At 38.0% G+C, this 22,330-nt stretch overlaps 4 protein-coding genes and 1 long non-coding RNA gene across 5 annotated transcripts; 1 reads left to right on the top strand and 4 right to left on the bottom strand.

Annotated features, from left to right (window-relative positions):
* Positions 1 to 49: 49 nt before the first annotated feature.
* On the bottom strand, positions 50 to 4,035 carry LOC149009324 (acetyltransferase At1g77540-like). Its single transcript, XM_089161297.1, has 2 exons — positions 3,592 to 4,035; positions 50 to 3,211 (listed from the first exon to the last, which is right to left on the bottom strand). The coding sequence occupies exons 1-2, from the start codon at positions 3,835 to 3,837 to the stop codon at positions 3,155 to 3,157; spliced, it is 303 nt and encodes a 100-aa protein (XP_089017423.1). The 5' UTR covers positions 3,838 to 4,035; the 3' UTR covers positions 50 to 3,154.
* Positions 4,036 to 5,353: 1,318 nt separating this feature from the next.
* LOC149009323 (V-type proton ATPase 16 kDa proteolipid subunit) lies at positions 5,354 to 8,527 on the bottom strand. The gene is made up of 3 exons (XM_089161296.1): positions 8,272 to 8,527; positions 7,883 to 8,168; positions 5,354 to 5,619 (listed from the first exon to the last, which is right to left on the bottom strand). Exons 1-3 carry the CDS (start codon positions 8,348 to 8,350, stop codon positions 5,487 to 5,489), a joined length of 498 nt encoding a protein of 165 aa, XP_089017422.1. The 5' UTR covers positions 8,351 to 8,527; the 3' UTR covers positions 5,354 to 5,486.
* Positions 8,528 to 9,207: 680 nt separating this feature from the next.
* Positions 9,208 to 9,787, top strand: LOC149009322 (uncharacterized). The gene is made up of 2 exons (XR_016174549.1): positions 9,208 to 9,360; positions 9,697 to 9,787. It is a non-coding gene; the product is annotated as an uncharacterized LOC149009322 (long non-coding RNA).
* LOC149009321 (uncharacterized) lies at positions 9,732 to 10,936 on the bottom strand. Its single transcript, XM_089162498.1, has 2 exons — positions 10,342 to 10,936; positions 9,732 to 10,042 (listed from the first exon to the last, which is right to left on the bottom strand). The coding sequence occupies exons 1-2, from the start codon at positions 10,798 to 10,800 to the stop codon at positions 9,956 to 9,958; spliced, it is 546 nt and encodes a 181-aa protein (XP_089018624.1). The 5' UTR covers positions 10,801 to 10,936; the 3' UTR covers positions 9,732 to 9,955.
* Positions 10,937 to 11,802: 866 nt separating this feature from the next.
* Positions 11,803 to 17,475, bottom strand: LOC149009320 (BTB/POZ domain-containing protein). Its single transcript, XM_089163401.1, has 4 exons — positions 17,277 to 17,475; positions 17,001 to 17,146; positions 12,739 to 12,854; positions 11,803 to 12,646 (listed from the first exon to the last, which is right to left on the bottom strand). Exons 1-4 carry the CDS (start codon positions 17,387 to 17,389, stop codon positions 12,041 to 12,043), a joined length of 981 nt encoding a protein of 326 aa, XP_089019527.1. The 5' UTR covers positions 17,390 to 17,475; the 3' UTR covers positions 11,803 to 12,040.
* Positions 17,476 to 22,330: the final 4,855 nt, after the last annotated feature.

Genomic DNA, 22,330 nt, shown 5'->3' with positions numbered 1-22,330 from the left:
CTCCTTCAGACATATCCATTTGGCTTCCCTCCTCCACTAAATCCTTCACGACCACTTCAGCTTGGAACCTCCTTAGATCCCCCTCCCCTTGTTCCTTGGGCCCCTGTTCCTTGGGCCCCTCTTGTCTGGTTCAAAAGTCATATCCCCCGCCATTCCCTCACCCTATGAAGAGCCCTCAACCTTGCCTGTCCCACCCAATCTTTCCTTAATAGCAGCCATATCACTGCTAATCCCAATTGTATTCTATGTTGGAATGACTCAGAGGACCTTGAGCACATTTTTTACACTCGCCCCCTTTCCCACTCCCTGTGGACCCTTGCCCTTGCATCTATTTGGCCGAGATCAAGACACTCCCTTGGGTTTGCCGGTGATTGGAATTGGATCCTGAGAAGCTTTTCTGGCTCTACGATTTGTAACCAAGTTGGTAAGCTTGTCTTTGCCATTACCATCAATCATCATTGGTGGGAGCATAACATGAGGAGATGGAGCTCCAAATCCCGATCCCGAGATGGGATTTGGAACACCATTTTGATGTTTCTTCTAGACTGCTCTCTATTCCCCATCCCCCTGTGCTTGACTCTCCAAGGAATAGGTTAATTGTTAGTTCCTGGATTCTCGCTTTCCTATGCAGCCCCACTCTTGATGAGTTTTCACTCTCCCTTTTCTCTCTCTCTCTCTCTCTCTGCTAGAGTTTTTGTTGGAGACAATACTACTGATTCTATTTTTTTTCTCATGTAAACCTCTTTCTCAAGTCTTCTGCCCCTTCGCCAGAGTTCCTATGCTGCTAGCCATTGATTCTACTTTTCTTTCTCACTTGAACCTCTTCCTCACTCTTCTCACTTTCTGCTGGTGTTCCTATAAAATGCTCTGGGGACATTGCAGTTCCATATACCATTCCACTTTGGAGTGAAGCTCCCTGCCATCTATTCATGCTTGAAATTCTCAAAGAAAGATACATTATTTATCCTTTAAAGGTGACCTGACAGGACTCCTGTTCGGTACTGTTCCATCATGGCAGAAAGCCGAAGAAAGATAATGTATTTGGTCCATTTTCTCTCTTACTTAATTCCTGCTCTGCTTTGAAGATGGTATTCTGATATGATTTTATACTTTATAGTATGTATTATACTCGAGTCTTTTTCTGCATTAGTAGAAAATTAGTTTCAAATTAATTTTTCATTGCTGCATTTGATCCTTCTGAATAGCAGTCTTTTATATTTCTGTAAATTGACACCAATGTCAATCACTTTCTACTGATATATAACCCAGGGTCTGGGCCAGTCTTCAAGATCCTTGAACCAGCAGCGAATTAGGCTCCTTGCTGTTTGGGGTTAAAATCTCAGTGGACAGAAGCAGTTCTAGTAGGGTTGTAACCCTGCTGTCTAGGTCTGGAATTAGTGGACAGCAACTAATCTTTTAAATATCCTCACAATAGATCAATTAGGGTTTAAATCCTTGCTATCCAGGTCTGAACTCTTATGAACAGCAGTTAAAACTCTGAAAGCCTTGCAGATCCCTTAGGTGATGAACTGCAGTTATAACTTCACTCAGAACACTCTGAAAGCGCTGCAGATCCCTGAAGTGTTGAAGGAGGGGATTTAGGGTTCGGCCAGGCAAGGACGTCGTCTGAAATTAAGGGAGAATGTTCACTTGTTGTGGTTTTGTAATTTCAAACATAATCCTAACAGTCTAGGGTTTAAAAAATAGGTATCCCAGTTGGTTTAGGACCCTTAGGGTAAGGTACTGATTAGGTTAGCAGGGGAGATAGAGAAGGTGTACGAGAAGGTAGGCCTAAAAGGATTAGGGTTTGACTGAGGTTAGGAAAAAAATTAGAATTAAGTGAAATTAGGGTTCAGGGTCTCTAGATGATGAAGATGAATTGCAGAAAATTCTAAACTAGTTGGGATGAATGTCTACTGATGAAGATGGAGGTAGGAACAATACTACGAGAGGGGTGCAATCTCAACAGAGGGTTTTAAGGTGAGAGGGGGCTAGGGTATGGGAAGGGATATAAGAAGGGGGAGGGTTGTTGCTGCCGTAGGGAAGGGAGGGGAATGAAGGTGGTCTCTTGAAGAACAACAAAATATACTTGAGTTTCCTGGGCTGCTGCAAATGTAACAGAGGGGAAGAGAAACATGAAGTTGCAGAAAAATGCAGAAAACAGTAGCACACAAATAGCCTAGGCCATGGGCTTCCTCCTAGCAACCGACAACTCCCGAGTCTTACATTGAAGGAAAATAACTAGGACTCCAGTAACCAATTTTACACATTCTAGGAAAGCTAGTGGCACTCAACTTAGGGAATTCAATTACGACTCAAAAACTTGAAAAAAAAAGGACTCTTATAACAACTAGAAAGGGAGTCTTCTAGAGAACTCATGAACAAAGATAACTTGCAGAATAAAGAACCAACTTCCAGAAGGAATCCTACTTGTAAGTTGGATTCCAACAGGGACTTGCTTGAAAAAGGAATCTTCAATAATTTGTCAACAATGACTGAAACATGAAACAAAAAGTTATTTAGACTTCTTGTAGAAAGTAAGAGATCACTCTCTAACTGGGATTCTAACCAGTTGTCCAATCAAAAAACAAAAAGTAGATGTTTGATCCTAAAATTATTCTGAACTCAACTGAACCCTTTTAGATTCCGAAGGAGTTGGTAAAATGCAACTTTTGCCCCTCATATGGTTCGGCTCGCCTATAGTGCACCTTTTGGGATCTATTTTGGGCTCAAAACTTAAGGTGCCCTATGATTTTTTTTTTTGGGTAGAAAGGTGCCCTATGATTACATCATGTTGCCATGATGGATGCTCCTGTAAAGATTTTGGATTCGCAAAAGATGCTCACTCAGCTAAAATCTCCATTAACTTGCTGAAGGAGAACTGCCTGCAAACACTGCTGGTATTTCATGTCTAATAAATTGATCACTAATTTTACGTAAAGGTGATGCAATTACATTAAAAGAAAAATCTTTATCAACCTGCGCAAGGAAAGTGGTTGCAAAAAATTCTGGAACTTATTTATTCCATAAGAGACATCCTTCAGAACAATAACATTCTTGAACGGAATTAAAGGGGCAGGAAGCATTCCACTAGGACTACAAATGTATGCAGGTCCTTGTACATAATTACAGACTGGATGGTCGACCAAAAGATTCATAACTTTGTTCGTACAAGAGAACTCAATGAAGGATTCCGAGGAAGAAAAGTGTCCTGCCAAGGAGAAGCATATGTAAATTGATTAGCAATTACATAGAGAGGATTCATGGCGTCATTCCACAGCTTCTGTATCTAAGTATCTTGAGCTGCAGAAAGTATACACACAGATAGCACTAATCGAAGATAATTTGCCAACACAAGACCTTGTATAGATCAATTAACATAGAACTGATTAGCTTCCACAATAAATAACATCAAGACCTTCAATCTCAGCGCAATCCACAGAAGAACGATTGGAAAAAAATTAAAAAGAAATACGTTGACTCCAAAACCTAGGAACATAACTATCAAATTAATGATCCATCAAGAAAGCCTAACCGCACAAATGAATGAAAGAGAGAAATTGAGATCCGTGGAGTTCCAAGACAACTTACAGAGACGTAAGAGCAAGTTGGAATTACGGACATGGAATGGGCTTTTGCGTGATCAAAGGCTGAAACGCAGAGATGGGAAGCCAGACCTAAGCCTCTTTTGCTGGACGGAACAAAAGTATGAACGATGTCCATCACCTTACCGCCATCTCCGAGTTCGTATTGTAGGTAAGCCTTCTTATCCTCTGTTTCAAACCTCTTTTGGCTTTCGTTCCACAAGATCTTTGGAGTCACCGATGGCGCTTCCATTTTTCTCCCTCTGATATCAATGGATAATGAAAATTTTGAAAGACGGAAGACTAGGCTCTTATCTCTGTGTGCAGTGTGTGCTAAACTCTGGTGTAACAGGGAGAGAGAAGATTTTAAACCACTGAATTCTGGACTGGACTAGACTAGCGGCGTCAGGCCCAGGTCAGGAGAGTCTATCAGACACTTTTTATAGGGGAATGTTTGGTTACATGAATCCAGAAATTTTAAATTTCTTGATTCTTTTAGTTCACCTTTAGTAATTTCATCCCTATTATAAAAATGTTAAACATTTGCCCATTCACAATATCACCTTGACAAAACTCTGGAATCACAGACTCAGGTTAACTAAACAGTTAATTTTTATGAACCAAGACTCCATAGATTTGAGTAACCAAACAATTCCTTATACAATTTTGTGACAACTTTCATTGCCTTAGGAACTATTTCCAAAATCTGTGTCGTTCTGGATTCCATGGACACAGAATTAACCTATTCTGCCATAGATAGGCAAGTTGTTAGATAAATATATGATCGATTGGCGATGCAGTTGGAAATAATTGCTTTCCAAAGTGGCGAGTTTCATGACTTTGTCTGTGGCAATTAAACAAATGTCACTGCCAAGAAAACACATTTCTGGGCGTAATCTAAAGACTACTGGTATTAGCTGGTACCCATGCCAGAGATAAGCCAAGGATTGGCATGTTGAATGCTTCCCATACTCTAGAAGCATGGTGTTGACTGACCTAGAATAGGTCTGAATCCGCTGGGAAAATTGCTTAGTTTTCAATCCAATTGTATCTTAGGATGAGATAGTTGTTCAGTGCAATACACGTTATACTTTTATAGATTAATCTGCTCTCTTCCTGCTCCAAAATCACTTATGCAGCGAGCGGACACAATCCTATATATGAGCTGTTTGATTTGCCCAAAAGAAAAACTGTTGATTGTTTTTTAGCCCTTGACGACGGCATGCAGAAAGGATTTCTCCAAGTGCCATCCACAGCATGATTACAGATTGAGGTCCTACCTAACTATAGCTTGGGGTGCAAGCATATGGATAAAACAGTAAATACCAAAGCAAGAAAACTTGGCATGAGTTTGGGGATGCTTTGGTTTGTTTCATGTATTTCTTAATAGTCTAACATCGATTTCATGAATTCTGTTGCATGCCAGTCTAGAAATGGAGGAGATGGTATGTAGACACAACTCACTTGGCAGTACGGTAGTACTTTCTGTTGTGCTTAGTGGTACTTTTCTTTCATTTAAACTGAGTTAAACAGTTTCTTCTGTGCAATTCCAAATGTGAAGCAAGCCTCCCCATAACCTAATCACCTTCTCTGTTCTGCCCATCTCCCTTAGGCAAATCCAGAATTATATATTCCAATCTAGCACCAAATGTTTGCCCGGCGGCAGACAATCAGCTCATTAGGAATGAAATTCTAGTGTCACAGGTAAACATCTTGAAGCCAAAGACTACATAAGTTATGTTCAACTACACCGACTCCACATATACAAGTCTTCAATAGATTCCATCACAAACAGAATTAAAAAAAAAAAAAAATTCAACGATGACCTATCATCTGGAGTTCTTTCCCATTTTTTAAACTGAAACAGAAGGCTGTCAAGATGGCCACCAACTTTTGTGAACTTCAGTCTGCTCGGGATTGGCCTGCTCGAGAAGAAAGAATGATACCTACGATAAGACCATAAAGGGCAAGAGCTTCTGCAAAAATAAGGATGAGGATCATGCCAACAAAAAGCTTTGGTTGCTGTGCATTGGCCCTGAAAATAACAAGCACCAGAAGGATCAAGACAGTGATCACTTTGCCAAGTGCTGAAAAGCATAACAAGAAACAGGATGAACAAACTGTGATAATTTTTCAAAATGCACATAAACAGCAGATATTGTTATTAAGAGATTGAAACCACAATGTAAGGGTGTCAATTCAGTATGGTAGTGATATTTATTACGGTATTAGTATGGTATCGAATACATTTACTTCATACCGTTATCATGGCAAATACTAAATGACATAGGTATGTCATTACCTTGCCATACCATATAACAATATTCGGAATAGAACAGTACCGGTATTCGTTCAAAGAAAAAAGTACCAGCATTGACAGTATAATTCATTTGTATTATTTTGTTCATACTGATATTGTACCATATACCACATGGTATAGGATGTCAGAGAACCAAAAGCAGTAAATAAAAGCTAAACCGAAAATTATATCAACATTGAACTAGTAATTAATTTGAGTACCAAACCGAAATGAAACACAAGATTCAGGTTTTATGAATAACAACACAGAGATATGAAAGAAACATACACTGACAGAATCTAAGTAATATACCCTGTAGAATCCCATTAGTATTCATCATTCAAACCTTATCTGTCAAGTTCAATCTGGGAAACACAGCTTTTGACAAGTAGCATAAAGTGGCTAAACTAAAGTCATCATAATTGCAAGTAAATCACCAAGGACAGACATAATGAGGAAAGTGCATTCTGAAGAGTAAGCAAGACATCAAACAAAAGTCCCTCTTTTTTATTTATTTTTCAGTGGCTATAGCATAACTATTCAGTTATATGAGGAATGTAGACTGGCAATGGTAACTTGATAGTGTAAGCAGCTACAAAACAATATATTTCTCTTAGGAAGACGTTTTTTGTCTTTCTCCTCTTCACATCACAAGAACATTCTGCCCTCCTACATTACAGTTTTATGATTTTATTGCATCTATGGGTGGTCTCCCTATGTGACCTGCTCAGAGAACCCTTTCCCTTTCTTTCATTATCTTGTGACACTTAAGGACCATCTCTTACGGATCAAAAACCCACAGTAGTCTCTCATGAGTAAGTTTTACTTGTTGCTGTTTAAATATCAGTTGCTCATTAGCTATTTTAGGTTTCAACAAAAGAATTATTCATTCACTGGTTTCACTAGTTTGATGGTCCCTTGGGATTATTTCAGGATTATGACAAAAAAATTTTGAGTTAAAAACTGTATAGGAACAACTGCACTATTAAACTTTGTTCCTTCAATTTGACAACCTTGTAGACATTCAATACTAAACAAGTCACTAAAAACACAGATAGATAGATATATAGATAATAGACTGATAGATAGGTAGATTGGTAGAGATACAGATATTTAAGTACTTGACATATAACGGTAATGGCCTTTGGTTAACCCTTTTTAACAACCAAGAAAAGAAGTTCACAAAGCAGTTGGCTGTTGTTCTGTTGGTCATTCATAATCAACCAAGTAGTTAAGTTTAAAAATGTTTTCTCTGAGATGGGTATTACATGCTTGCATATTATCAGTTAGCATGTTCCATGAGCTCTTAATTTTCCTTGAATTGCTTTTGAGTTTCCCCCTGACATGAGATTTTAAACATTTCATATAGCAATCTAGACCAAACTTAATGTGAAATTTCAGCATCCAAAGAGGGGGGGGGGTAATATACAATCATATTCATTGTTTCGTTCATCTTCATCAAAAGGATCAAACATTACTCCCAGGAACCCAGGAACCCCCAAACAACAATTCAATAGAAAAACAATAACACTTAAAAGAGAATACATTGTATACTGAAATTATCAGGTCATTATACCGAATTTCTCAAGAGAAAAGTTAACTGAACTAAAAAAATTTTTTTTTACTAAGTGCAAACCACTCATCCTATAACCTAGGCAGGGATGGAACAAATCATTAAAGTTTCTCAGGACGAATTTTTCACATCAAAGAGAAGGCCATCCCCAGACTCCAATTCTCCAAAGATTCTCGATATTTGCAACACAACAACTCAACAAGGCAGTCAATTACAAATCATCCTAAAGTAAATCCACATGTCAGATAAGAAACCATCCAGATGCATTGATTATCAGACACCCACTCAAAATCTGAGATCGACTATAATTTCACTTAGATCGCATCTCAAGTCCACAGAAACCAGATAGAATTAAATCCAAACCTATCATGACACAAGATTTTCATAAAAAATTGATCAATCACATGAGCAGAAGAAGGGAATTACCTAACTCCGGCATCACCAACGATTCCGATTGCCATTCCAGCAGAAAGCCCCGCAAGACCACAAGCCAGACCGGATGACAAGTGAGCATATCCATCGAACAGATAGTACGACTTGGCCTTGGGATTAATTCCAGTACTAATAATAACAGCAATAATCAAGCCGTAAATACCCAAAACTCCAGCCATAACAACTGGAACGATCGATTTCATGACAAGCTCAGGCCGCATCACACCCATAGATGCAACACCTACACCACTCTTTGCGGTACCATAAGCGGCGCCCATACCTTCAATAAACCCAATTAACGTTAAAAACCTAACATGTAAAATAGAAGAAATCACATCACACACCTAAAAACCATAGATCGCGAGGAAAACACAGCGACTTACAAGAGAAGACGAGAGCCGCAGCGGCTCCAAGGAAGCCGAAGAAAGGAGCAGTTTCATCTCCGCTGAAAGTGGAAGACATTATCGCAGAAATATGAAGAAACGCAAATCCAAAAATTTCAAACTAAGACCCTAATTGAAGCTTCCCTTGTGTTCTACTCTTCTTCTTCTTCTGATTTTCGTCCTCTTCAAGAAGAAAATGGAAGTACACGGATCAGAAACGATTGGGACGAGAGACAGAAATTGTGGTGGCGAGAATGGTTTACCAAATTAGAGGAATTTACAGGATTATCCTTCACAAAATTACTATATTACCGCTGGTTGTGCACTGGAAATAATAACATATAAAACACGTACCTGACTGAAATTGGAGAGATCTTGAGATTAACCCTTGCCAGCGACATAAGTATTCTCAGCTCCAATTTTTATATATAAAAGTTGTATTTCTAAAAATAAATAAATAACAGGAGATTTTCTATTTTCACTATTAAAAAAGAAAAATAAAAATAAGAGAATCTATGAGAGTTGGGCTTAAATTCAGAACATGATTATTATTATTATTTTTTTTTTTGGTACAAAGGCGCTTTTTTATATATAGAGATAGGGATATTACATATGTCACGGGTAGGAGTTGAACCCATGACCTCTCCACTGAGAAGCAAATTCCTAGCCATCCTATTACTCCTCTATTGGCAGAAGATGATTGTTATATATATAACTTAAGAATAAGACAGGGTTTGGTTCCTAATTCATTCAAACTCTTGATCTCATTTAGGAGACATTAATCTTTTATCAACTAAATAACCTCTCAAATAAATATTAGACATGGCTTTGTCCTTAGTTCATTCAAATTTTTGACCTTATATTACGAGGTATTTTTACCAATTAAACAACCTCTCAAGATTCAAGGTTCATTTGTCTTTGATGTGTTGTGTAAATGAGAATTAGAAAGAAAGAAGAAAAAAAATTAAAGCATAGATAATTAATCTCACCTGTTTAGAGCTTCTTCTCTTTTTCTTGAAGAATTGGAATTAGGAGTTTTACATTAGGGGTGTGATATTATTAATGTCAAATTCATGACATTTCATTAAGGCCTGTTTGGTTACATGAGTCTGGAGATTTCAAATCTATGGAGTTATAATTTATAAAATTAGATGTTTGGTTGTGGAATGAAATCTGTGGATTAATCCTAAAAAAACTATTTGATCGACGTGATTTTTGTGAATGTGCAAATATATAGCTTTTTTGAAATCTCTAAATTTCACTCTTTACCCATAAATCTACAGATTCACGTTTTTAGTGTAAAAAAGGTGAATCTCTAGATTTCATGGAATCTAGAGATTTTTACATCCAAACGGGTATAATTCTCAGATTCATGAATCCAGATATTTCAAATCTCTGGATTCATGTAACCAAACAACCCTTAAGAATTGCCTATTATTACTCATGGTGAATTCATTAATTATCATCACTGAAGAATGCCCAATAACAAGTAACATGGTGAATAAAATAATTCTGTCTCTCTTTCTCCTAAAACCATTGATCTATTTATTACAAAAATAAAAAAGCATCCACCGTAGACAGAAGAATACTATTATTTTGCAAGGATGCCCTCCGGGGCAAAACTATGGATTCGATTAAATGCTTATTCTGACGCCATTCCTTCAGCACAAGCAAATGTCATTCTCTAAGAACCACCTCCACCTCCACCAAATGCTGACAATATTGCTGCTGCCAAATCAACCATTTTCCATGCCCCTGATGAAGAAGGATCCTGGTACAACAAGTATTACGAACACATTTTGTATAGGATTGTATAGAAACCAAAGTTTGAAATCTAGAATAGACATGAGGATGGATAGCTTCTATCAATATCGATCTGTGTTAAATCAGATTTGTCAGAACCCTAAAAATTAGAATTCAGAAGAACAACCAAGATTTATGATCTATTTATTCAAAATGTTTTTCTAGTCTTGATTGACAAAAAGAGGTGAAAATTTGATGTGCGTTAATGATTAATTCAAAACAGATATCTGGAAGTCAGCTCATAGTTCGATTTCGGTTTTTAGTTACCTGCTTGTCTTTTTGTAGTAGTGCATAGCAATCCAAGAAGGTTGTGTGCTTGTGCTGAAATTCTTTACTGTGATAGCAAGAACCACAAAGGTTGTAGTGATACCTATCATCAATCTTGTTGTAGCATTTCTCACAAGAGTAGAACATATCCTTTATAAAGAGCCCACAGTGTTCACATTCTTTCCTTGTTGCTAATATGTAATAGAGTACAGTTACCTCATTCATATCAAGATATCCATCGCCTTCTTTGTCCAACTCTGCGAAATGTTCAGGCTTGGGACCTTTGTTCTCCTTTCGTTTCTTCCTGGGCAGTTTCTTGTTGTAGTAAATAGCATACTCTTCGAAGCTCACTTTCCCATCACCGTTTTTGTCGAGCTTCTTGAACATTTTCGCAGCTTTCTTCAATTCCTTCGGTTTAGCCTCGTAATAGGCATCAGCAGCAACACGGATTTCATCCATGTTGTCCTCTCCTCTCTCTCTCGATGATAGGGTCTGTTGAAGAACAAGAGAACGAGTGGATATGTAATGGGAAAAGCCAGTCTCTCTCTCGATGTATGGTATGTTGAAGAACAAGAAAATGAGTGGATATATATGAGAAAAATCAGTCCACCACGGCTGCTATGCCCCTCCAAAGCTTCCTGTATATGGACTTGAGACATCCCAGAAATTTCTAATTTTGGTTGAAATGTCAATGATGGATGACAAATTGAATTTGAAAGGTAGGATAGAGTAGGGTTGGAATCAGAGAGGGGGTTTGTATTGCTAAGATAGGTCTTTTTGTCCTCCTCTCCTAGAAAGACGAGTGTGGGGCCCACAAGTAAAAGTAATAAATATTAAAAAAATAAATCCGGGTAAATCATCAATGACCCTCAGTGGACTTCACCCAATGATTTGAATCCGTTAACATTGAATCTCGACTGTGAGTCGTCAATGGGGAACTAAATGAGTGCTCCTGCAGTCCGGGACACTAATCTAGACTCAATCAGTCCCTCTCCCGTTGGTAAATGCACATGACCATCAAGCTGGATCCAACGATCTGAAATCTCGGTCAAAATTGAATCTCGACTATTGAATTTGATTGATCGAGATTGAAATCCCGGCTTTCAGATCCGAAAGCTGACAAGCTCGGATATGGTCCTAACTCCTGGGCATTAATCCACTCCAGCAAAGATAGTCCTCTCTCCCGGAGGTCCTATTTTTTTGGCAATGATACTAGCTAGGTTGTGCAGTGGAGTCAAGCATCTGCCAGAATTCACAGCTGTTGTCCTACGGACAGGAAAATTTCGCTCTTCTAGATGGACTAATCACCGGCCTTTCAAAGATCCAAATGCTGTTACTTTAAGCTCAGGTAAATTTTCCTTTATGTGATAGAAAATCAATTGCCAGCTGATCAGCTTATCTCAGTCAAGTAGCATTTCGTGGGGCAGTCTCGAAATAATCAACAAATCTCGTCCACAAGTCAATAAATAATCAACCCATTTCTGAATTTTGGCAAGAAGGCTATATAGGAGTGAGTTGATGCGTGAACCATGCACTTCTCTGAACGACATACACAACACACTGTATCCAACAAGCACTCTCAGCTGCAAATGTCTTAGTGACTAATTACAACGAAATTTCTCGTGAAATAAAACTACATACATACGACTGTGTGCGGATGCATTGGATGACTGCCAATGAGTTCTGAGAATGTGTGGGATCATGCAGGCTTCCAGACAGTCAGTATTTCCTGAAACATCTCGACTACAAGTTCCCTATCTGCATGGCGGAAGAAGCCATTGACCTCATCCCTCACATCATATATTTTGCCAAAATCAAACAAGTATGTCAAGCACCCTGTCTTCAGCTTGTTCAGTTGGTACAGCCAGGCCTCCTGCAACCTCTCCAAGACATTGCCGGAGTTGATGTCTTCCATAAGGCTATCCTCACAAGCATCCTTAAGGTCAACAATGTCATATTTGTTAGCCGCTCCTAGCAATGCCAACCGGTGCCTCCAGAAATCCTCTTGCTTTATGGTCCCATACAAGTAATTTAGCAGAGCTGTGCATGACTCCAGTGACATGTCTTCTATCTCTACCACAGAGGATTCTTTCTCCTTGAGGTCATGTTCAAACATGCTCCGGAATACAGGCGAGCTCGCAGACAGAAAAGCCTTGTGGGCTCTCAAACTTCCATCAGTTGTGTTGATTGTGACATCTGCATGGATAGCCTCATCAAGCATACGGGAGAGGCAACGCAGAGTGGTTTCAGTTGCAAGAGACTGCACTGCTCCATCACAGGGCCATATAGATAAGGGTTCCCCTCCCTAGGTGTTAAAGGAATAAGTCAGAAAATTTTTGAAGTGGATAATTTGTTGCACACATCAAATTATGATAGAAATTATCTGAAGAGGCTCACATTTAATGGACAGATCTTGAGGTCTAGAAATTCAACATCAATGATGAATCGACCATGAAATGTAGAATCAACAGGCCAGACAAAGTCTTCACTGGTCCGGAGCAGCCTCTCATGAACTGCAACATTGAGCAGCAATATCTTAAGCCATTAGAACAGAAACTTGCTGAGAATAGAGCAATGTTTCTGCAGGAACATCAAACTGTGCACAAATTGAAATGGATAAGGCGTAGATTCATTCCAAATTAATATTTGAACCATAACTTCAAATGCAATTTATAATCATGTCAGATTTGGATTATGCATGTGGTCTTCAACCAGATTTGGCTCCAAAGCCAGGCCATTACCTCCTTGCATCCTTGGCAGAAAAAATAAAAAATAAAACCAAAATTTTGCCTTTTAATATCCTAAATCGACCCCATATCTGATCCATATATATGACTATTGGGATTTTGGATGGATTTGGGTCCATCATAGTGTGTCCAAGTCACGATCAGGTCTGTATTTACGTGAATACAACACAAAACTGACTTTCTCTGTTCCCTATAAAATAAGTGTTCAGCATAACACATATATTTACATGGACAACCCTTTCATCTGAAGTTAAAACAATGGACCACATCCAAGATAGCTTTCACCAGGCAAATAGTTCAAGAATATGCCTAAATTTTGAGTTTACATAAACAGTGAAAGAAACACAGAAACCTCAACAGAAGTTCAAAAATCCACTCCTCATGATACAATAGAATTCCCAAGCTTCTAGAACAAACCAATCTGACAGATTGACCACCAGCTGCCAAGTTTGATGCCACACTAGAAATAGGAAAAGAAATGCCCAACAATAATGATATTGAGTAACCAAAATGAAGTTAAATGAAGTTTGAAAGGCGCCAAAGTTGCTCCCCTTGTTCTTTGTGTATGCATACTCAATAGGAAAAACCAAGATAACTTATGGACCCCACAAGTTAGAGAAGTTCATCGGTTTCACCTGGACTTCACCCATATGAAGAAAACAAAGGGAGAAATAGGAAGTCGCCAGGGTCCCAACTAGCAGCTTCTTGTGTATGTACAACAACTAGTTTCTGAGTGTTTTCTTCTGGCTACCACCATAGCATCTTACCTTGGGAGAGCTAGTTGTCTCTATAAGAAACTTACTGATAGAAGAGGTTGTGGAGTTAATTAGGATTGGTGATCTCCTTACTGTGCTTTATTCTGTGCCGCTAACTAAAACTAATATTGTTTACCTCTAACTGTTACTAATGCAACAGGGTTTTCTGGTTCTGCAGAATTCTCCCAGACCCACAACTCAATTATGGATGTTGTTACAATATCTTTTAGAAACGAGGACCCATCTATAATTGACAAACCAGCCTTGACTCCCTTCCCAACATCAAGGAAGTGTAGTTGGTTGTATCAACTCCTATATGTCTATTGTTGAACCTCAGCAACTGCAATGACATCTCACTGAGACGGAAAATGCTGATCTCATAATTTGGGCCATAGCAAACAACGTTCTTCACTTGGTCCATATACACATGCCTAGAAAGTGTGATGAGTTATGAACTTGATGTATGGCTATAATGTGACATCCCGGTTCAATCCTTATCATAGTTGTAAAGGAGTTGCCTAGGCATCCAGGCACCTCAGCTGCCATGCTTCTTCAAGCCTTGAAAACTACCATCCTAATCAAGTAGTTAATGTTCAAAGAAGAAAATCCTAACCCATGTATCATGGCGGTACTAGTTGAATATGTAGAACACTCCGTTCCATGTATTACAATTAGCCATTATTTTCAAAATGAACCCTTTCTATTGTAAGCTTCAACTTTGTGCTCATGATTCAAACTTTATTGCCCTTTTGTCCTTATAGGTGATTCATTTCCAAACGTATTTGCCAAAAACAAGAATGATTGAGGTAACTATAACTGGAACCATCAATTTTACATAACAATATCCTTAATAAACACCAATCACATAATGATTTACATAGTCCCATACAACTCACATAATTCACAAATACCTATAGGTGGAAACCCTACTGTGAAAAGGGCCAACAATCATTTTCTGAATGCCTGCGTATTCTATCATTCACTAGACAATCCCAAACTTCTTTATAACAACATAGCTTCATCTCAGTGTATCATGTGCTGGTAGAGAAGTGAAATGCCAATCTCTCCAAAATCTTCCTAGCCTCCCATTATGAATGCAATTCCAGGTCATATGTAAACCCGATGATTCACCAAAACTGCCTACAGCAAACATATATGGGGCAACCTATAAATCATTCATCAAAACCTAGAAGTACTGCAGTTCATGAACGCTGCTTCATCCTAAATTATCCGATCCTTTTTCAATGTTTCCTTCTTAGAAGAACTAAGATCTTATGACCTGTTCCAGCAAACCTCTACGCCAAAAGTAAAGAAAGCTTCACCCATACATCATGTCAATATTACATGTCAGAAGCTCGTCTTTCATGTACCAACCCCAATTGCTAAGAGTATAGTTTTAACTGTGGGATTAGATCCATCATTCCTGTCCATGGAACTGCACTCATTGCATACACTAATCCAACCTTTATGCCATGGAGTCTCATGTAGCTTATCCACGAACAACCTGCTCTAATACCATTTAACGGCATCCAACCTAAAAGCCAGAGCTTCAAGGCGCAGAGACCTTTAAGATCATAAGCTCTGTAGTTATACATTATCAGATTGATGTGGAACTAAACACCCCTCCTTGCCATCCTGGCATTATATACATTCACTGCATCAGTAACCCAGTATTTTATCCATTGGTTTTTAACACCTCATGGTGAAGCACACATTACTGCCAGCCAGAGATATGGATCACTATTAGGTGCAAGGTTTGATGAGTTTCAGCTTTTCCTACTTATATGACTCTCATCCTCCTTTATTGGTTGAGATCACACTGATTTGGTTTCCGTTTCTTACAGAAGTCTTCCCTTGTCGGTTTTCTTAGTTGATCTATTTAAGCACGTAATGCACCTTGTACATGCATCGATTACTAAATATGATACTTGAAACTTCTTATGTTTTAAGTTATAGTGTAACTTCAAAATTGAGCAGAAAACTTGGGAGGGGCAAAACTGTATTCTCTTACTTTCATAAGTCACATCAAACTTTTCCCATGGTTACCTCTTCCATGCATAAAAAAAATTAAATAAATAAATATGGGTTGCACCTGTTTGTTATTCTACCTGCACACCTTTCTTGGTTGCACCTTTGTTGGCATTGTGGTGATCTGCCTAGTAATCTCATGCCTGTGTTTGGCAACAATGTTAGGTCAAATTGGCAGTATCAATAACCTCTATGTGGTAGTACAGATTCTTCTTCTTCTTCTTTTTTTTTTTTTATTTTTTGGGGGTAACAACTGCACAAGTTTCACATTCAAACTTCTGGATATGCAAGTCTCGGACAACCTTTATAAATTTTCACACTTGTGAGATTAGAAACTAGATTTCATTAAGTACTGTAATACATACATGATTCATCTTTTTATATATTTTGGTATTCCAGATCACATTAATGATGCACATATTCATCAACAAAGGGGCAAATAATCCCATCAACACATTTTTAGGAAGTACTGAAAGAAGGCAGTGAAACCTCCGAGGAATTCAAACTATTCTACTAAGAATGAGCTCTAAAGTTCTTCTAAATTGGATGACCAGGCAAAAGTTGCTGAACGCCAACTTTGACTCATTCAATATGTTTAAGAAAATATAGGTTCCAATAAGAGGTCAAACAGGAGTTCCATTACCACTTTCAAGTAATACCATCAACGACCACCTAATCCAAAATACAGCAGCAGAAACAACACATAGACGCTCTTGTATCACTCAAAAAAGAAACACTACATAATGACATGCAGAAGCATACATATCATCTGGCATTCATGTTCTACGCAGAACTAAGCTGGACAGGTCACTTCAAGAAAATCAAAAGCAAGAAATCCCCAACGAACAAAAGATTGATCCTTGGAATAGGCTCAATGCAGGAACTCTCCTCTTTACCTTTTGGGCAACATTTTGAACTCAAAAGGGCATTAACTAATTAAATCGCTTTACATTCAGTGAAGGGGTGATAGGAAATCTGGATCACAAAACAAGCAACCAATACTGTGGACGAAGACTAGGCGGAAATCATCAATTTTACCTTTACTTTATCAGATTGCCTATGAATTCCGCGTACTTTAAATGATCAACCAAAATATAAATATGTATTTCCCACGTTTAAAGAGACATACTAGGTGAAATGTACGGTCTCCTGTTAGCACCAAGGTTGGAAACTCGAAGAACAAATCTAGCAATTGGAGGTTGCTCCTTAGACGCTCGACAAGGCTCTGGAAAGAGACGAATATATAAATATCGATTCTTCTCTATTGATAAGTACCTGGATTTTGAATAGACGATAAAATTAGTCATTTTTTCTGATAAAAGAAGTACCCAATTTTTAGAACTGCAAAATATGAAGGAGGAAAAGAAAAGAAAAAACTTGTGGAAGAAGATCAAAGTAATTTTACCAGTTCCAGATTCCAACTTTGAAAGACTCAGAGCGTTTGTAACTACAAGGGCCAAAGCTGTCGATTCTCCATTGAGCAAGCCTCGATATTGTCTCTACCTTTGAATCGGTCATCTCTTCTCTCCGGCTCTCTGCAACTTTTCTTTAGCTTCAGACTCACGAGAGAGAAGAGTGCAAGCAGAGTCGCTCATCGGTGTAGCTTTCAGTGGTAACTAATCTCCATTAGAAAAATTGAAATAGGAAACCATAAATTTACGGAAATACCCTTCAATCTTCCGTATACGTTCTTTCAGATATTTTGTACCTACAAACGGTTGTAAAATCGTACACGTGTCCCATTTTCCTGGATAAAATAATAAACCGTGACCGGGCCTTGCCCTTCTTATGCGCATTATGCTAGAGGGTCCGGTGCCAAAATTTCTCCATTTCGACCGACATCTTTTGAAACCAACAAGGTCATACATTTCATCTCGATCGAAATTTTGAAATCAGACGGTCGAGATTATTTTGTTAGAACATCTTGCATTAAATACACAAGATCAACCCCTGCCGGAGGGGTAGTAGGATGGTTAGGAACCTGACTTCTCAGTGAAGAGGTTGTGGGTTCAACCCCATCCGGCGGCATATGTAATATCCCTATCCCCGATTTCTCTATATATAAAAGCGCCTTTGTACCGAAAGGATCAAAAGCTCTTTTAAACGGTACCAAGCCGGCCAAGCATGTTTGACAATTAGGGAATCTCATCTCTAGGCCAGTTAATTGAACCAAATAAAATAGCTGCCTTTGGTCCAGACTATAAATAATACGTGTCATAATATCACATCAAAATATTGAGATCTATTTACAAGTCACATCAATTTTTTTTAATTTAATTACAATCTCTTTAATGTGATTTATAAATTAATCTCAACCCTCTGATAGTTTGATGTAATATTAAAACACATAGTATCCACCAATAAGGAGAATATGGTTTATTTATTTATTATAAATTGACTGGATAAAATTCCTCCCCCGCCCACTTTTTTTAATTCTTCAAAACCCTACTCATGGTTTACCCCCAAGGACCCAGTCTTTCTCAACATAATAATATGACTTTATAAAAGGAGGCGAATGGTTACAAAACTTTCAACTTCAACAATGGTACCCAAGGGTAGCACCATGATGACTATGGAGCCCTCTCTCTCCTTTTGATCCAACCAACTTTATATATTTTTCTTATCCCTATTAGTTTAAAACCTATTGTAGAGAATGTTGGCTCACTTATCTTCTTACATTTTGTCTTGTACTTTCTTTTTCAATCTCAGGGAGTGTATTCATGTAGTACATTCCCTCTCTCTGCCTCCTCTCTCCATCTCTCTGCCTCTCTCCTACTAGCAATGACTTCCTCTTTCATTACTTCATCCTTTCGCTTTCTCTCCACCTCTCTTGTTCACTTCTCCACCACCTCCAATTGCTCCCTCGCCTCCCTCTCTCTCTTTCTCCAGTCATGAAAAATAAAAATAAAAACACTCTCGGTCTCTAGCTTGTCTCCGTCGCTCTCTCTGCTCTCCCTTTTCCCCGAATCTCTAATCTATCTTTTTCCCCCAATTGGTGGAAAGGTTTAGTTTCTTAAAGAAAAGAAAAAAAAAAAGAAAAAAAAAAATCCAGGAAGATGGGAGATCGAGTAGTGCATTTTGCAGATCTGAAGATTTTAGGCCGGAGTTGGATGTGTCTCCCTGGGATTTGGAAGCTTTGCTTCTGCGAGAGTCTCGTGTTGTTGGTTGCCGTTGATGTATCTTCGACGTCGTTGTTATTTCCGCCCTTGTGGCGCGTTATCTCTCAGCCCTTGTGGCGTGTATTTTCGTCCTTGTGGCATGTCTATGTACGCCATTTTATGGCGTGTCAGTTGTGATGAAGGATACGTACGTTGTATTCCTTGAGCTTAATTGTTTTAGTGGTTGTTACAACTATGTTTCTAAGGGCTTGGGCTTGACACATTCTTTAGCCTGGATGACTTTGTCTATTGCATGTATGACATTTGGTCAATTTCCATTCCTTGGTTCGGATTGAACCTTGTGTTTCATGCACTTATCTTTTGTATTTATTTCTTTCCTTTACTGTGATCTGTAATTTCCTTCAAGTTCATGAATGAAGCTCATCAGTTTCGTACAAAAAAAAAAAAAAAAGTAATCATGTAGTACATTCTTTGGCTAAGGAGGTTGCTATCTCGACAGGGAAGATCAACTGATCCCTTTTCACCCCTTGGCTATCGGACATTTGTAATTCTAATGATTTGTTTTATTGTGCTGTTAGAATATATCCTTAAGAAAGTTGTGGGATTTTAAATACCCAAATACTTAGATAATTTAAAATCAAACAATGAAGGTTATCTATTATTTTAATTAATATTTAAGTTTTATATTGTGGACTATAAAAGAAAAAAAAAGTTATTAAACAAGTAAAATCATTTGCATTCGTATCCACCCAAACAAGTGAAAGTTTTTCAGAAATTCAAATATAAATGGTCATATATTTCATTTCTTTTGGTGATATTGTTTTAAAATTATTGGACCTTGAACAATCATGTTATTTTAAGGGTGAGTGATTTGATTCAATTTCAACATAATTGAATCCACAATCTCTTCACCAAGAGGTGTTGGTGTTATCAACGGAGCAACTTTACAATATTTAAACAATTTCAATTTGACTAAAAACAAATAAAAAATAGTAACCCCATGTCTATTGCCTTGTGTTCAAGAGAAGAGAAAATAAAAAATTTATTTCAAATAACTAAGACATTTGTCCGTGAAGACTTATGGTTAGTAGATTATATTATTATGTAAATTATGATTACAAAAATCATGGTGCTTGATTGCGTGGCCTCTACAACATTGTAAGGATCAAGAAAATCGTGTGTAGGACTATCCGCATGAATGGAAATTTTATGTTAAAATAGCATATGGAAATTTTATGTTAAAATAGCATATAGTAATATATCACAATTTACGATTATAAGATCCACTTTATTTTTTTTTTTTTTTGGTAAACAACAATCTTATCCCAAGCAGGCAATGGATGGGGGAAACATAATTCCACCAACCACATAGTAGAAGAGGCCATTCTTTCGGGTTCGAAACCGAAAAGGCCTTCTTGGCTAAGAGATCTGCTATAACATTAAAACTCCTAGGTATAAAGGTAGGGATACAATGTATGAAGTTATCAATTAAATAATGAATATCCTGAATCAGAGGCTCTACTATCATTGGGGGTTGAGTTTTACCTTCAAGGTACCTGATTATCTGTTTGCAATCGGACTAAATTAGGATTGACTTGTATCCACATGCAAGCACCTCCAGTAATCCTGCTCTGAAAGCAAGAATTTATCCTTCTTCAGCAAAGTTATAGTTCCCAGGTAAGGATGAAGCACTCAGGAGCTTTCCCTCGGCGTCGCGAATAGCAATACCTGCTCCACCCTTATTTGTCCTTGCAATCCATGATACATCTGTATTTACTTTCACAAAACCTCTTGGAGGAGATTCCCACATTAACCGAACATTTTCTTTATTTTCCACCCCCCTTTCTAAAATCTGTTTGATTGATTTTTGGTTGTTCTAGAACTCTTGCAATGAGGTGACTGCCTTCTCAACCACTTCTCGAGGTTTTCAACTTCTTACTCCTATTATCCGCTCATTTCTAGCTTTCCATAACCACCACACTACAAATGATCAAAGATCCACTCTACCTGTAACATTACTTTTATATATATATATATATATATATATATATATATTTTACGCCAATTGCATGAGATCCACTATCATAGTGCTTAAGGGGTTTAATAATAATAAATTTTTTTTTTGAACAAACATTGTGGGGGGGGGGGGGGTGTTGCAATTTTCTTAAAATTGAACTACCAAATGCTCTTATCTAAAAAAATACCAAATGCCTCTTTATCTTGAAAATTGTTATTTTATTTCAGGAAATTTTTGAAATTGAAGTATAAATTCGACAAAAAATGGAGCTATCGTTTTGGGTTTGCTTTATATAAATGGGCCTCATTTTATTGCCAAGAGCCACCTGTATATTTGAGAAACCAAGCCAAGTCTCTTTTGGACTTGTTAGCTCTTATGATTTTAATTGGGCCTGCTCAAGTTTCGCATGTGCAAGCCCAGGTTGGTCGGTCACATTTCTCGTGAACTAAAAGCTTTGGATTTTTTTTTTTTTTTTTTGGTTGTCAACAATTCATTCAAAATAGCTGAAAGGTGAGCTACAATGGGGCATCTGAGACACAGGCGTCTTGGAGTCAAGAGGTGGAAATCGGTCAAATCAACTATCTCAAGAGAGATATGGCCTTCCTAGCGAGAACATCCGTAACTGAGTTGGACTCCCTATAAATAAAAGAGAAAAAAAACACCTAATAAACTTAGATGCAAGGTACAGAATGTTTTCAATAATCACTTGAGCTTCAGCTCTACATCCTCTTCCATGATTTCTTAGGTAAATAATTGGCTCCAAGCAGTCAAATTCAATGATTACTTTATCATAACATTCTCCTAAGGCGTGGAACAGTCCTCGTTTGAGGCCTGAGGCGTCACCAATGAAAGAGCAGGTGAAATTAGTTGGGAGGGAGACACCTAGCTTGCAGAGACCCATGTGGTCTCTAATTACAATGCCAATCCCACTAGAATTCGAACCTTTTTTGATTGCAACATCGGAATTGATTTAAACCCAACTTTCTTGTGGCACAACTCATTCATTGTTGTGATGTATAGAAGTAGAGTTGCTGAGAGCAAAAGTTCGTTGGGCACTCAGGAATTCAGTATGAGCTCTCTCTGCTTTGATAATTACTTAGTAGGCTGCCAAATATTGTTGTTGAAGATGACGTCATTTATAGCTGTTCAGAGATACATAGCAAGAAGGAAGCTTTCCCAGCAATCCAATTGCATCTGATAATCAATGAACTCATGTATCGTCTGCTCTTAATCCTCTCTTCTCTATGGTTTAATTCGGATCCGAATCAGACTGCTCCAGGAAACTCGCACATGAGAAGTTTGGATTGACTCTTTAGACCTCTC

This window comes from Hakea prostrata, chromosome 7, assembly GCF_041222555.1.
Source record: "Hakea prostrata isolate BN-2017 chromosome 7, UWA_Hpros_2, whole genome shotgun sequence".
NCBI classification, from domain to species: Eukaryota; Viridiplantae; Streptophyta; class Magnoliopsida; order Proteales; family Proteaceae; genus Hakea; species Hakea prostrata.
Note: the sequence above shows the minus strand (reverse complement) of the source record. Positions and strands in the feature narration are given on the sequence as shown.